This window comes from Etheostoma cragini, chromosome 11, assembly GCF_013103735.1.
Source record: "Etheostoma cragini isolate CJK2018 chromosome 11, CSU_Ecrag_1.0, whole genome shotgun sequence".
NCBI lineage: Eukaryota > Metazoa > Chordata > Actinopteri > Perciformes > Percidae > Etheostoma > Etheostoma cragini.
The window spans coordinates 18398615-18415366 of NC_048417.1; the positions used below are offsets into that span (position 1 = coordinate 18398615).

The 16752-nt window shown below is 38.6% G+C and overlaps 1 protein-coding gene across 2 annotated transcripts in view; it reads left to right on the forward strand.

Annotated features, from left to right (window-relative positions):
• Window positions 1-16752, forward strand: part of LOC117952401 (dehydrogenase/reductase SDR family member on chromosome X-like) — a 35006-nt gene that overhangs the window by 7800 nt on the left and 10454 nt on the right. Inside the window, exons 2-4 of one of the 2 annotated variants that reach the window (XM_034884686.1) lie at window positions 3714-3947; window positions 5074-5181; window positions 12260-12328. In XM_034884686.1, the coding sequence (XP_034740577.1) occupies window positions 3842-3947; window positions 5074-5181; window positions 12260-12328 (283 nt within the window). In that variant the 5' untranslated portion in view covers window positions 3714-3841. The remainder of the gene's footprint in view (window positions 1-3713; window positions 3948-5073; window positions 5182-12259; window positions 12329-16752) is intronic. The other variant, XM_034884687.1, reaches the window with a different exon arrangement.

Sequence of the window (16752 nt, forward strand, 5' to 3'; positions counted from 1 at the left end):
CTGATAGACGACATTTAGTACAAAACTACAGTAACGAGCCAATTTTGTAAAATGTAAGGAGTAGAAAGTACCGATATTTGTGTTAAAGTGTAAGGAGTACAAGTAAAAAGTTGCCAAAAAAAGAAATAGTTAAGTAAAATCATCTGAAAAATCTACTTGAGTACAGTAACAAAGTATTTGTACTTTGTTACTTCCCATCTCTGCATGTCTGTATGGTAATATGTAGATGGAGCCAGCAGGTGATTAGCTTAGCTTAGCACAAAGGCTGGAGGCAGAGAGAAGCAACTAGCCTGACTCTGTCCAAAGTACAGAAAAAATCTGTCTATGAACACCTCTGAATTTTAACAGACCCTTTTCACAGCATACGTTTTAACTTGGCAAATCAGGCAAAGCACGGGTTTAAATAATATTATTTTTGGTGCATGCAGACTGGAACTGGCTCACAGGCTCATACATGGAAAGTGTTATGCATGTAAAATATTTTTGGATAAAGCAGCTCAATAACGCCAACTGTCTAATACATGTAGGGAAACAAGTAAAATGTCCAATACTGAGCAATGACTTATTGCACCTCCCCACCACATCCATTTTTAATTATTGCTAAAGAAAAGTTTGTAGACACTCTCCTATACTTCCTAGTTTTACCAGAAACATTGGTGTAACTGAGTCCCTCTTCCTTTTCACTCACAACACATGATATACAGTAGATACCGCACATCAACAGTGATATAGAGTATCAGGTGGTGGCTTGCTTCAAACACTCTTTGGGCATTTCTTTATCTTCCTCACAGTTACCAGCAGGTACAGATATACACCTGCTGCTATTTACACAAACCAGGTATACTCACACAAACAAACCATGGGCATTCCCCATGGGTTTGTTTTTCTTACATAATAGATGCGCATCCACGGTCTCATTAGGGGCTAGGGACTGCGTATCCCACAGCTCTGACTCAGTCTATAAGCTGTGAGTCCTTCCTTGTTTGCCGGGTTGCCAGATGGAGGAGACTTCCCAAGGAAAGCTCTGAAATAGGCAGCTCAAACTGGGAGAAAAGACAGCATCAATTCCACAAGCTGTTGCATTTTGGGGCCAAAGTTGCCTGTGACACATCTGGAAAATCCCCTTTCTCTTCTTCTAAAACTTGACCTGCCATCTCCCCATGGCAGGAGTTGATCAGTAACAAAAACAAACGTAGGCTAACGTGTTAAGGAACAGCATGTGAAAACCGTCCTATTGGAAATCGGTTAGTGGCGTTGCTGCTAAAATTAACAACCAGCTCTCTACCTTCTCTTCTCACCAGGAATACATTTTTGTGAAACATGAAATAAAGATGATTATTTTAACTGGCAGCACGCACACATACACACACATATGTGATTCCGTAGAGCTGTTGTCAGCCTGGATTTACAAACAAGACATGTTGGGCTTTGCCGCCAGCCAGCACTTGTCATATAAGACTAGGTGACTGTTGGTTGGAGCTATTTTGATGCTGTTCATGTTATTTACATCACACACCCCTCTGTCATGTCCTGTTCCCAGCATGTCTTGTGTGTTACGCAAATCTTTATTTAAGTGTGTGTGTGTGTGTGTGTGTGTGTGTGTTTATGTGTGTAAAAGACTGTCTCCCTGATGTCCCATCATCCCAAATAATCATCCAATATTCATGCGTGAGATGCGATTTCCTTTAAACAATAGCAGGCCAGCTCGCATCGCTGACCCCCAACCTCTCAGGCTGCTGCAGAACACACACGCACACACACACACACACACACACACACACACACACACACACACACACACACACACACACACACACACACACACACACACACACACACACACACACACATATCCTTTCAGCTTGCATTAACAGCACACACACACAGCCTCCACCGCTCAGCCTCCATCAGTGCAGTGGTGATGACACAGTCTCTTTTTGTTGCTCATTTAACTGCCTTCTAAGCAGACTTTAATAACTGGGGCCAACTACTTGTCAGCGCTGCTGTTTTTAGCCTGGCATTATGTTACTATTGGATAGTGGGCAAGAATCAACCTAATGCTAATGATTTTCCTGTCAAACGAAAAAAAGGGAAGTAATTTTAAATGCACCAGAGCTGTCTTTAACAGACTTGTAATTTAGTTAAAAGAAAGACATGGAGAGTTTGGTTGGCGTACTTTGAGTGCCAATGATAATTCAGCTGGCTCCTGGACTATGAGTTAAAGACAGAATCCCATCCATCGCAGCAGTAGGTTGTCTGTTCAGATAAGTGTTGTAGAACTGTAGCTCCTATGTTATGTTTAAAGATAAACATAATAATGTTCTTATTTGGTCCAAAAAAATGTCAGCCATTTGTGGCTATACTTGCTCAAGTTCCACTTCAATCCATCTTCTTTATTGTTGAATAGGAGAAATATACAGTGGTGAAAGTACTCAGATACCTTATAAAAGTCAAACTCCATTACAAGTGAAAGTCCTAAATTTAAAATCCTAATTATTTGAAGTACAGAAGTATTATCAGCAAAATGTACTTAACATTTTTAAAGTGTAAAGTACTTCTGGCTCCTTTGACCATTTATTATTATACGTCAAACTATCCATTGTCAATACTGATGCAATGCGCATGTAGTTTTTTACTGTTATAGTTGTTCAAGGTTGAGCTTTAATTTTAAATTGGCATGAAACAAGTCTTTTAGCACCTTGTGCGACGAAATGTTATCACTCCAGCACTGAAACAGCTGAAAATGACTGTTTGTTGTTTATTATATTGTTTATAATTATTAACATAGTGAAGAATTTTCTCCCTTGGATCCAACAATCACTGTTCTCTAAAGTGTCAGGGGGCTCTAGGGTGGAAGTGACAAACTTCGCTGAAGAAAACATGGTAAACATCAAAAGATTAAATTATTTAAAAAAAAGAAGTCATTTTGACATTTGATTCTTTAAGTCCAAGATGTTCAGTAGGGTGTATTGATACTGATTGAAAGTCATAGTGTGTGACATTAAGTGTCAGAAGTGTATCACTGGAAATGGAATAGGATTTCACTCCTTCAAACTAATATTTATTAAATCTAAAAAAGAATGTAAGGAAAATACATGATTAGGTGGATATGCTACATGCAACACATCTGAGTCACATCCGTTTCATGAATTATGACTGATTAAAATCAGTGATCAGATGGCTTAAAAAACTAAAGTCTTTTTAACAACTGAAGTCCTATTTGACTAATTATCAACACAGCATATTAATAAGAGTAGACTGGTGTGATTGACTCGAGTGATCCCAGGAGAGAAAAACGTGGCATCCACCAGTCAGCCCAAGTGCAGTCGGAGAGATGCATGCAGGAGCTACGCTTCTCCAGAAACCTGTTCCTGGGAAATGATGCATCAAACTAGTGTGTTGTGCCTCTGTTGCTTTTGTCATGTGTGACCTCTATGGCAGCAGTTAATGAGGTTGTCATTTAGCAGAAGGGAGCAATATGCTGGATGGAGCTACAGAGTCATAGGGCAGATCAAACAGCTGAGCAGCAGCGACGAGCCCTCTCCATCATACACTTATTCCACCACTACAGATTAAGGGATGGCTGGCATTAGTTCTTTTCATAGTCAACTAGTCAGGGAGCTGCCAGAAATAAAAAATGCATTTTTTTAATTCAGTGTGAATAGGTCCCGAAATAACAATCTCCACTGCATGTTGTAAATATTTATTGAAAGGTACGGCAAGGAGGGAAGTGAGGTTGGACGACTTCATATTGGAACGTTTCCCATAGACGGAACTGCACCTTTCACCCGGAGCTGCTCCTCCTCCTCTGCACTGCTCACTCCGTGACAGAACGGCAGAGATGTTGTCAGCTATCCGGTCTTATCTTCTACCAATTATCAAACTTTACCTGCTTGGTTTGAAGGTTCTGTTAGTTCAGCTGTTCAGCAGATCTTTCAGGTTGCCAGGTTGGTTCAACTCATTATAAGTTGCTGTGGTGCACTTTCTTTCACAATGTCACCCTCACATTCCGTAACGGTTATGGTCTTTTGAGTCTTGAACGCTGGTACATTGTAGTAACTAGCGAGGCATGTTACATAAATAACATATAACTGGTATTTAGCTAGAAGCAATTTCCATCTCAGTGTGGCTGTCTCCGTGGTGCAGTAACGTTAACTTAGCGTTAATGCTAGCAAAGATAACGTTAGCTTAACGTTACGCCATTTAGAGAGAAGTGAAAAGTCGAAATACAAGGAAAAGTGTAGTCTTTGTGTGTTATTCTTGCCGAATTAATCAGAAAAAGCTTAGTAGTTCCTCTTCTTCTCAAAGTTTGTTCTTTAAAGGGTCTACATTTGTCGCCAACTCACGTGGGTTTAAATTTCTACTTTTTATAACGCAGTTTGGTACAGCTACAGGACGTATCTCCCCTGCAGGTCAATGAAGATGCTTGATTAACAGCACAACCGACTTTCAACCACTGTAATACAATATAATTCTAAAAGAAAATTGCAGTGCAGCAAATTTGTGCTCCAGTTGTGCACTCAATAGGGTTTCAGGAGTTAGGTCATATCGATACGAATACGAATTATTTAGGAATCTTGTGGTATTTTGTGTAGCCTAATTGACTAAATTATGTAAATGTACGGTGTGTTTAATTTACATGAATTGTTATTAACAGTGACGCTAACTTATTTTCAAAAAGCATTATAGATTTAATAACAGATCGAGGACATATCATTACTTATATTATTATATCAATTTGTTACAATATATATACTGTAACAAATTAATTATTAAATTAGCCTAATACGTTTTCACAAGTTTTAGCCACTTTACGAGTCCCCAAATTTTTTTAATTTAAGGACACTATAATAGGAAAACAGTGAAACTGTGGGATACAAAATTGTTCGGAACGCTAAGGAACATACAGTACCATAGACATGTAAAAACCCAGATAAAGTTCATCTGAGTTTTACAGATCTACAGGTCTTACTCTGAACTTCTCATGTCTTGAAATAGCGGCCTGTCTTGAAGCAGCTTTCTTATCAAAGACATTCTTCCTGATATCTGCGTGTCCTCTTCTGCCTCTACCAGTGATGCCCCGACAAGATGGCAAGGTTGCCATAGTGACAGGAGGAGGGAGGGGAATCGGCTATGAGGAAGTCCGCCACATGGCCAGACTGGGGGCACATGTTATCATAGGTACAGTATCAAGCACCACCACTGACACTCAAACCTGACTTAAGGGCAGGAGATGCTCAGGACACACATAAACACGTGATCTAAAGAGTTGGCTCCCACCCGTTTAAATTCAAATTTACAAATGTATGGCCATTCAGAATTACAATTTTACACAGAAGGATTTGCGCTATGATAAGTGAAATGATTATTTTGAATTCGTATCACATAAAATTAAACCATATTAGTTAGGGATTAGTTTCGCCCAGTTGTGCATAAGTAATACAAGGAGAAGTGTAGCGGACAGCTCACTTTAGGACTTTAAGAAAGTAACACAAAAGTAAGATAATAAATAAAGGGAATCATTTTCTTGTTGACATGTTAACACATTATGAGCAATGAGCAATTATTAATTCCTTACTTTTTCGAAGTGTCTTCCGAACACTTGTTGCAATTACATAGGATACTCCACAGAACTCTCTCTTTTTTACTATTTTTTTTATTACATTATCTTTTACCTAAAAACTGTTGCCAGCAAGGTCTGTGGAAATATAAGTGTTGAATATCTTAAACTCTGGACAATGAAAAAATAACTATACGCATGGCTGGATTCCAAATGGGGCTGAGTGGGAAAAGACAGTGAATCCTTTAGCTGAACACAGTGGGATCCATGATCCATCTTGGTTGGGTTATTGAGCTACTACGCTACAAATGTATGTATCTTTTTATGATAAATTAATGTGTATCGTACAGTAAACAAAACCACGACCCTGCAGTGGCAGTCATATTAAAGGTACCCTGTGTGTGCCTACTTAAAAGCCTGTCGCTGTCAGAGATGGTTCATTAATATTTAAGGCTGGGCCTTAATCTTTCTAACTGGTGCCAATTTCGATACCTCGATTTCGATACTTTTTGTTTTGTTTAAACTCAAAACTTTTCTTTTCCACTTTAATTGGGAATCAAAACAGGTGAAAATTTAAAATTCTGGTAACACTGTTCTCTCAGAGTAACATGAATAACACAGGTGGTGCTTTTTGATAGGGATGTGTCAGTCAGTTACTCAGGATTGGTATCAAAAAAGAAAGAAAAAAGAGAAACCTTTTTCCCACAATATGAAAATATTATCAATAATGAATAAATAAACAAATGACATTGTGTACTTGGTGACTACCCTGTTGTCAACATTTAACTAATGGTGAACTAACTTAAGTACAAAGAACGTATTGAAGTGCCTTGTTGCTAAAAGGTGCTGCAGCAATAAAGTTGCCTTGCCTTACACCCTCAGCCTAGTCAGTCACCAGGGCGGAGTACCTGCTTGTCTTACGACCGCTTTCGGCTTGTCATTAATATATCGCAGCAAACGCTGTCTGCATGAAGTTTTGAAAAAGTAGAACCGCACTTAAAACCACTTAATACTTTTATTGCATGATTACCTTGACTGAACACAACTGCAGAGCTGACGTAGATTGCGCCTCTGTCCGCACGTATGTGTGCGCAATGCGTCTGCGTGTGTGCGTGCTATAGATTCAGCTGAATGAATTCCAATTTTCCATATTTATGTCCATCTCTATATCTTTTTTGCTTCCTTGACGTGCCATAAAGTACCTACTTACGAAGGTGATGTACTACATCGATCACTCACTCATCCTGTATCCCCGGAGCCAGTTGCTAAAATATGGTGATCACTTCACCTCTGATGTCTTCCCCCGTCTTCCTCCTTAATGTTATGCAGTTCAAGGCTCCGTCTGTGATTAACGGTTCAGCTCCTTCACACACTTCAGCCTTTTGTAGAGTCCTCTGCTCTGACTCTAGGCTCTGAAGTGAATCCTGCACTATTGATGAATCTGTAAATAGGCCTCTTTTTGACCAGAGAGCACGTTTTATCTCAAACCCAATTGCTGTCATACAGTATCTGTGCTTACTAGTGTTGTTGATAACAGATGGCTTTTACAGAAAGAGTCTCTTGCTGTAAGAGAGTTTTATATTCTGGGATGTCGCCATGGAGTTGCCATTGAGCTAAGGCCTGGAGCAATAATTTTCATGGCTGATTTATAGTGTGTGTGTGTGTGTGTTTGTGTGTGTGTGTGTGTGTGTGTGTATGTTTTTGTTTGTGCGTGTGTGTACAAGAGTTAGTTGGAAAGCTTTGTTTAGCTTCACAGCTTATCTGTGTGGGGACTTGTTATAGGGTCTGCTAATGGACGATATCATCGTCCATCGTAATGGTTGACCGGCATCACGACGGAGAGCCACCATCGGAATGCCACGCCCCTCCCCCTTTCACACACACAGCAATCCTAGTGGATGGGAAATTGACAACTGCGTTGGTCTCAAACTAGCACAGACACTTTGCGCTGTGCTGCCCCTTAAGTGGAAGCTACTTCATATTTCCCTGCACTACACCTTGAAAACACAGCACAGAGTTGTTTCCTCCCTATTCCTCTCGATAGAAACAAACTGTTGTTGTTTTTGTGGTTCTATTCTACATGAATTTGGGAGATCTCGTGGGTCCTCGAGACTTCAGCTGTCAGTCATGGCAGCAGCCGTTCTACAACAAATCCGGACCTGGTGGGTATTGACGGACGGTGAAGCACGGAGCTGACACGCAGCCGAGCCGACACGCAGCCGTTACGCATCCTGTGGAAATTGGGGGTTAGCCCATAGTAGTCTGTGTAGGTTCACAGAGACACGTGCGTGTATCTAAGCATAAGTAAAGTTAAGTTTTTATCTGCAGAAATAATCTGGTCAATGGGTACCAATTTAGAAGCTTAAAACCGGTAGTTCCTGATATCCAAATCTGACAGACAGCAGAGTGACAGAGGAGCTTACAAGCCACACGGTCTTACTTTACAAGTGCTGCTTGGATGTCCACAGACATGTCACGAAATACTCGTCACTTGGACCCTCTCAGCTATGCAGATACAGAAAGTATAATCTGCCCTTTTTTGGCTGTTCCAGACACTCCCGACTAAATTTCAGAGCCAACAATCTTGAAAATTTTTTATTGTAAAAACTTTCTTCTTTTGTGAATCATATAGGAAACTAGGTCACTAGGGCACCCCAATTGTGTGTTTTTTTGCATATATGTAAATATAAAAGTATTATTACAGTAACAATCCTACAAAATTTGTCAAGCAATGCTTGGTAAACAACTACACAACAACAACCATTCTACTGATCTGTTACAGTGACATGCCTATTCATAATCTGCCCCACAGCATCTGAAGCTATTTATATTTGGATTGGTTGCATCTATAGTTTTCTCTGTGGTAGAGGCAGGAGTGGTAGGATGGCATCCTGTTTAATTGATTGTGTTGTTCTTTTGTTTGAAGGGTTGTGCTGGGGATTTATGTTTATCTTTTCTTGTTTGATTTCTCCCCAAATTAAAAAAAAAGGAAATCCCCAACACTCCATTACTGGCAGCTGAGCTAACTGCCATTAGCATCTCCTCAAATGTACACTCCTTTGGGGCTTGATGTCATTTCAGCTTCTGCAATCAAACCAACATGATCAGGCTTTGCTCTTGGTTCTCTGTATAGTCTGCGGTTAAAGACTTGTATTAGTGCAGAAATCGTTACACTTAACAGCTAAACATGGGTTTCAAATTTTACATTTTGTGGAAAGCACAAACTGTATTACCTAATTCACAAATTACAGTACATTACATTAATTAGCTGTTGGTTAAGGTGGCCAGCATGGACAGCATGGTCTGTATTTGCAGTAATTGCAACTTTTAATTGGTCAAACAAAGATATTTTCCTTTTTTTGGTGATACATAATTTCTCTTAGTCATGCATTTCTTCAATTTGATATTGTTTTTTCCCCAAAGATAAGCACAGCAGTGGCTATATGCATACATTGTCAAAACAGACTAATAATAAATTAATAAATCTAAATAAAATTCAACTAAATGCAACTGCAATAGAGTATAAATACAATCTTAATTTACTGAGTCTGAGTGTAGTCTGTAATCATTTCTTCCTACAGATTATTCACACGTCTTAAAAGAACTTGGTTTCATGGCATGCAGCAAAAGCCACAGGCATTTGAGGTGAAGATGATTACTGACCTATTCAAATCTTGGCATATTCCATGGCATTCTAAAGTTCATAAAAGCCCTCTTTCACTCCATGATCTAAACACCTCCAGAAGTCGGGCGTGCAGAGAACAGCAATATGTTTCCATGCACTTCCCGGGGATGAGACTACGTTTTCTATTCGTTTCACAAGCTTTACAACTTTGAAGAAAACTCTGCTTTATTTATTCAGTGTGTATAACCCAAAGTCAATGTCAAGGTATCCTTGTAGATAGTTTGTGCTGAACATAACTCAGACTTGAGCCCTACGTGTGATTACACACACAAAATCAATAATTTAGAAACTTGGATAAGTGTTTGTTACAATTCTATCTGCATTGAAGCTGATCCCACAGGTCTCTGAGTGTATCTCCATTTCAAATATCCACGCCTCTTGAGATCATTTATGAAATGTGAATATGTACGGTTAAGTGGATCGCTCTGTGGTAATGGAGTGGATGTATTTTCCAGGTGAAGTGATAGTGCTTGTGTGAGGAGAGTTTATGTATCTAGCCTGCCTACTGTCAAATATCAGTTGGATATTAACCAGGGTGCAATTGTGCTTGAAGTGTTTTTAAGTAGATTTCAAATTAAAATGGTGCCTTTTAGAGTGTTTTTAAGATAATGTGTGTTGACTTGAATCCTATGAATTACAGCATGCGTGTTATGCAAAACCAGTAGATCCTCCCAAGAAAAGAATGAAATAAATGAATGAAGAAAATGTAAAATGTGAACACAAATAGCACATGTGCAGTATGAATTAATTGTAAGCTTAATTAATAAGCTTTATTTGTTTGACGAACATGGACATGAGTCATTGTGTATAAGATTAGAGACGCCTTTACTGATCCGCAGAGGGGAAGTTGGGTAACTTTACTACTAAAAAGCTGTAGAAAAGATACAGGGTACCTTGATGCATCAGCTTTGTCATGTTTTGAAGAAGTTACTCATCTAAATGTCAAAGCAAGACGTTATGTTTTCATTCTCTAAATTGGACATACTATTTGAATTTCCAAACAATGCACTCTGTAATTTAGATGGCTTGAAGAAATCAAATTACAGATTTCTTGTCTAATTCTGTCTCTTATGTCCTACATTTCATAAAGTCACGAATGAAGGCAGATGCCGATGATAGGAAACAAGTTTATCGGCCTTCAACATATGCAGCGTAATAGTTGGATGCATTACTTCATTACTTTACTCTGAAAAGTGCCATTAAATTATTGTTTATGTAAGTTTATGTAACACATGGCGATATCCGGGTTTCATGAATAAGACTCACAAAGGAAATCATCTGTGATCTTTGAAAATCTACATTACTGCATTTGATATAGTGGAAGAAAAAGTCTCTGGAGGCCAAATGTGTTACATACACTTGATGTATGAATAAACTGTTGTTTATCAAGAGACAACTCCAACATGTAACTCAGCTGTTGCATTTTGCAATTTCAGCAAATCAGATAAATTGTATGAATGAGACAATTTAAGTGGTGTCTTCAGCTGTCTAATTAACACACACAGACGTTAAATTAATATTGAGTTTACTACAGTTGTTTGTAAGGACTTTCTCACTCTGTCTCTCGCTCATTTATTCTTTTGTTCAGCTGCTGCAAGATTAAGCAAATTAATTATGTTACATTTTAAACCCCAGCCCAAAATATTTAGTACGCAAGATAATACCTTGGGGCATTTTTAATCAGTTAATCAGTGGATTTTTTATTTAATGGAGAGCACTGCCCGAAACCAGTTTTGCCGAAATGTACATTTAATGATATGAAATATTCTCAGTGAAGAAGAGTGACTCAGAGAAGCCTGTTGAAGAGCAACTATTTGTCTAAAATGATTTACTTTTACGTTTGTTTGACCTGAAGAGCTGCATCATTCAGCCCAGGCTGAAGCGCATGTATCAGGGTCGATGATGCTGTGCCCTTAAAAAGGCCTGTGTGATAATCCAAGATTAGTGTGTCTGTATGTGTGCGGAGAGTTCTGTGTGAATGAAAAGAGAGTTTGCATCTGTGAGTGTTTTCACACAGGGTGAATGTTAGTGGGCAACAAATCTGCACATCTGAAAAGTCGGAACCAGCTACTGTTTGAGTCGACTAATGTTTTGTCAATCAATTATTTGTCAGTCGACTATTTGCTTAATTAACTAATTGTCAGCCCAAATTTGTAAGAGGTGGGTTTTATGACGTTTAAGGGTTTGTCTTGTCGATCGCCCTGTGTGAACATGCGACTAACTTGGAATGGTTCTTATGAAAACGAGGGTCACTCTCCTTGTGATTTTATTATATTCCTATTCTTTGTTTCTAAATACTTTCTTCTCTATTTCATAGAGGCAGTGTTTATTTTTATGCAAAAATAACAAGCTATTTAAAAATGTCTAGTTTGCTGTCTGGAACATGTTTATTGCCTGTTAATAATTTTATAAAAACATAGACCCACATTATGTATTGTCAGCTATAGTTGACTAATTGTAACTTTAAGTTAATTTACTAATCCTACTTGTCTAACCAACACTATTTAGTTCTACTTTGATTGGTATTTAGTGTAGTAGATGTTTTGTATTTCTTGTCAATACATGCCATTTTGAGTTCTATATTAATGCCATGGATTGGATGGCCTCATTTTAAGACAAAATATTAACAAACTAAAATTAAAATCTTTAATTCACATCTAATTTGTTTCTCAATGCCATATTCCAGAATGATACAGCTATTTTTTAAATTGAGTATTTTTAATCTTAGTATCATTAACCATCAAGCTTACTTTCTGTCTAATATCTTATACATTATTAATGGTATAATATATATATATATTTTTTTTAAGTACTGTATAGTTAGTCTTCCCTCAAGGGCTGAATGGTTGTATCAAGAACTCTTTTTACTTGAAAAACCCTATGAAGGAACATGTTTTTTATAAGATAAAAGAACACAGGACTGAGAGAAAAAAAGGAAAATCTGTATTTCATTAAAAGCCTCTGAGGGCTTGTCAGACATTGTATTAATCTAGATGTGTCTCCTTCTCTTTCAGGTGGAAGGGATGAGCAAGAGGGTCTGGCGGCCGTCAGAAGTATCTGTGAAGAGTACAAAGAGGCCAAAGGTACCACTGCAAACACACCGAGAACACATTCTCAAACACACACACACACACACACACACACACACACACACACACACACAAATGCTTGTTCACGTATGTACTTGTTTTTCTTACGCCAGTGTTAGAGGATAAAGGGCAAAGTTGTGGCAGTGTGTCCCTCAGGATTGTTTGTACAGTTTTTATGAGGCACACACACATAATTGCAGACTTGCAGGTATACGCTCATATAAACTCACACAGAGCATCCGTGCTGGCAGTGCAATGTCAGTACTGTTGAGGATCTAGACGTGAGGAAGAGGAGGATACAGAGGAAAAGGTTACAAGAAGACAAGGAGATAAGTCAAGGGAAATTTAAGATTGGAGGGGTGGAGACTGATGTGGACGGAGGCAGAGGGACGGAGAACGTGATAAATAAAACAGGAAAAGAAAGATAAGAGGGAGGGAAACTGGGGATTCAGATGGAGGTGATGGATGTGAGAGGAGACTAACGATAGCAGCAAAGACATTTATTACTCCATTGACTAACACTTACAGTTTTCTCTGTAACTCCCATGTTGAGAAATTGATTCAGCTGACCTTCACAGCACCGTAAATTCAACCGTGGACTCATGACTAAGGAGACTAATAAATTATTCTTGTCTGTACCAAACAGCCTTGAGTCTTTATCCCCTGCAAGGCCTTTCAGTGGCGTTTCAGTGTTTACCTCAGGGGATGTTTTAAAGATTGGTACTAATGCAAAAATCAGTGGTGGTTGAATTATTGTTTTTAAAGAAAAACTGAAATTTGATTATTTAGTTACAAAAGAGAATACATAACACATATTTCATTTTTTTAAAAATTATAATCTTTATTTATAGAGAAAAATCCACTTTACAAATGTTTCACAAGGCAGCAAAATAAAAGTCATATAATCAGGTTTTTAAAAAATATTACAGTTGAAAAAAAACATTTTTAGTAAAATAAGACATTTCAAAAGAAACTAAAGTCAAGTAAAATCAAGGATGGCTCGCTGATAAAATTATGTTTTTAACAAAGGAGATCAGTGACTCAGCCGACCCAATTTCCTCGGGCAGATCATTCCTGAGCCTCAGGGCCCTGAGACGTTCTGTCCGCTATGGTTTTCAGCCGGGCTTCTGGAACAGACAAAAAGGCCAATGCCTGAGGACATCAGATTCCAAAAATATAAAAGAGTCAGACATGGTCAGACATATTTGTGGAAACAGCCACTAAACCTGAAACCTCAGTTGTTCCTTGAGGGGCTGCTTACACATACAGACTCTAAAGCTGGGAGAGCGATAGGCCGCTATACATTGTGAATGGGACCTGGCATTGCAGCCTGGTGCTGCCCACTGAGCTACAGAGATTTAAAAGGCGCCAGCAGCACTACAGGGGAAAGTTGAGAAAAGCTCTATGCAAATGTCCTCCAAACAACAACCAGACGAGAGCAATCACGCTCTGTCTAGCAAGCTATGTTATCTTTCATTGGTCCATTTAAGCAGTGGTAACTGACCAGACCATCAAAACACTGTCAGCAATGGGTAAGGGATCCACCTAAGAGAGACAAACAGTGGGGGGTTAAAACATCACTTTTATCTTGAGGCTAGTTAGTACACTCACTTACTTGACCAGGCTTCTCTAATCTCTGTTTGTTAAGCAGTTGAAAATAAAGTATTAAAAAAATAATTATGTCAATATTGTTTCAACCTAGTTAGGTCAAAACAAATACCAGGGATATGTATTTATGCTTCTGTGCTAATATACCTTGCAGAATAATTAAACTCTGTGCACATTACTTGCACAAAGGCTAATTCTTATTTTTTGGCCATAATTTGGTTTTGGTGTGCATTTTATTTCTTCTCTCCTAAATACCCAATTTCTTCTCTTGTAATTGAAAGTGAGTTTTCCGTTATTATTTTTTTAACGCTATTTAAAAATGTAAACGTCTCTCTACTTCGTGCACACAGCGCCTGTCTCCATGAAAACAGCGTTGCTAAACTTAGATTTAGATTTAGCGGTTTTTCAGACCCCCTTAGTGACTTTTTTTCACAAAAACAACTAGCAACAAATCTGGCAACTTTCTGTAAAAAGTGAGTACCCTCTCCTCTCTCCTCATGTGCGGCAGCACTGTGCACAGTTCGCAGGCAGATAGAAAGGGGAGCAGGGACGGTGTGCGGGGGAGAGACAGCGGAACGGGACGGGAGAAAGAAGCAGCTGAGCTGGCCTGGCTCTGGGCAAGCCAGCCTTCTTTGAGAATTTTTTATTTCCATCTCCCACCCCCACCCATGCCACAAATTGCTTTCTAATCTGTGGGAAACATTGAAGTGAAATACTGCCTTTCTGTCTGTTGATTACAGCAAAAAGCATTGTGGAGAAAGAAAGATTATTGTTACCATGTCACATTTACAGTAATTTTTTGTTATTTATGTGTCTATGAAGTTAAACTCCATTGAGTAAAACAATGATCAGCTTATGGATAGCAAACCTGCTGTAACTGTATCGGTTAGTAAGTTGTCAATGGAGGAGCTGGTTACAGATTATGTATAATACAAAATAAACCGCTTCCTTTTTTGGAATGAAGCCGTAGTTTGTCTTTCTTGGCCTCACAGTGGAGAGCAGCAGAAAGCCGGCTGGCTAGGTCCCTGCGAGTGTAAGTGGCTGTCAGGTACAGAGACAGTGGCCATGTAGCTGGTGTCATTGAAGTCGATTTCCCTGGACGGGGTGGTGGTGGAATTGATTACTTCTTTTGTAATTGGCAGACACTGACGCATAAGGAACAAGGGAGCAAGGGAGGTGTCTGTAGCCAGATGCTTGTGCACTGGCTCTGTGTGTGTGTGTGTGTGTGTGTGTGTGTGTGTGAATGAAACGGTAATGGATTCTCGTTAGTATGCGAAGCAGGAGCTTTAAACATCTCTGTCCAAACCGCCTTTGGCATCCTTCCTAGCGTTTGCACATTTGTCTTTTATTAGAGATGGCTGACAGCTATAATAATCATCAGCAGAGGTAGATCTCAAACTGGGGGCCTGTGGACAATTGTAGATGTCCTTTTAGGGATGTCAACAATGACAAATAATTAAATTTCACTAGAAAACATCTCTCTATATATATTATATATATCTGTATATCTATATATAGATATATATTTAAGGAATATAAAATATTTTGTTTATTTGATTAATTCTGAAAATAAAGAAAGGAAAATTCATGTAATTTTTTTAACTGGATCTTATTCTGACCAACTTTGACCAATCAGAATGCTCATGCTAATTTTGAACTTGCCCCTTATATCTGATCTATTAAACTTACACCCATGGATGAACAACAGTAGAAGCACAGGTTTTTAATCAGGCCCGGCCCCAAAACCGCTGCCTTGGCTTGGGCTCGGGTTGGACTTGGACACAAACTATGTGGGTTCGAGTAGGGGCTTATTTCTTTGGGCCAGATTATAGCTTCATATCTAGAGGCTAACACTGGAGTCTAAAACTTATTATGTATTTAAAGTTCAGGAGACTTGATTCAGAATAACATTTCTTTCCAAATGTGTACATAATTATACATATATTATTCAAATTACAGTAAAAATCACCACAGCTTAGCACACTCTACTTTTCGGTTTAATCATGTCCTAGTATCACTCGGTGTAACAAAGGCGCTGTCCCTAGCTTGAGTACAATTCTGTGGCAATATGTTAATGACTGCAAGTGGGCTTTAGTCATTGAGGCTTAAAGCATTTTAATTTAAATCATAATATATTTTATACTACATTATTTGTATGTGTAAGACAGCCTTACAATATTCCTGTGGTGGCAAGTGTATCATCCCTTAAACGCTACAAGCAGGAGTTGACTGGGGCAACAGCCTGTCTTTGGAGGAGCTTACACTGGCACGATGCCCAGACATAATATTCTTAAATAACACTGTGTTGTTTATCAGGAAGTTCAAAGTAACAGTATTTATACCTCCATGTCACCTAAAAAGAAGTTGTTTGTGTGTGTGTTTGAGGGGGACAGTCAATTATAACCTTTTATGTATTTACTTTTTTTATTGTAAAGAGGTAATGCATGGAAATCGCAACTGATTTGATCTGGGCCGTTTGAATGCATTTAACATACTACATGTATATATGGGTGCACTGGCTGATTTGACCGTGGAGATGCGAATTACAGCTGGATTGACTGCAGTGCAGGATGGCATGGCCTTTCTCTTTGAAATAATAGGAAGAAACAATAATTAATTTATCACCTCATTATTATAAAATAAAGTCCATTTTCTTTGAATAACAACACAATTAACTCGTTATCAAAAGATAATGGCATTAGAAAAATAATTGACAAAGGATAATATAAAGGATGGCTGTTCTCTGCTTCCATACATTTGACCACATGAAGACTGTGGGCGTTTCTCAATACCAAGTAAGCAAAGAACGG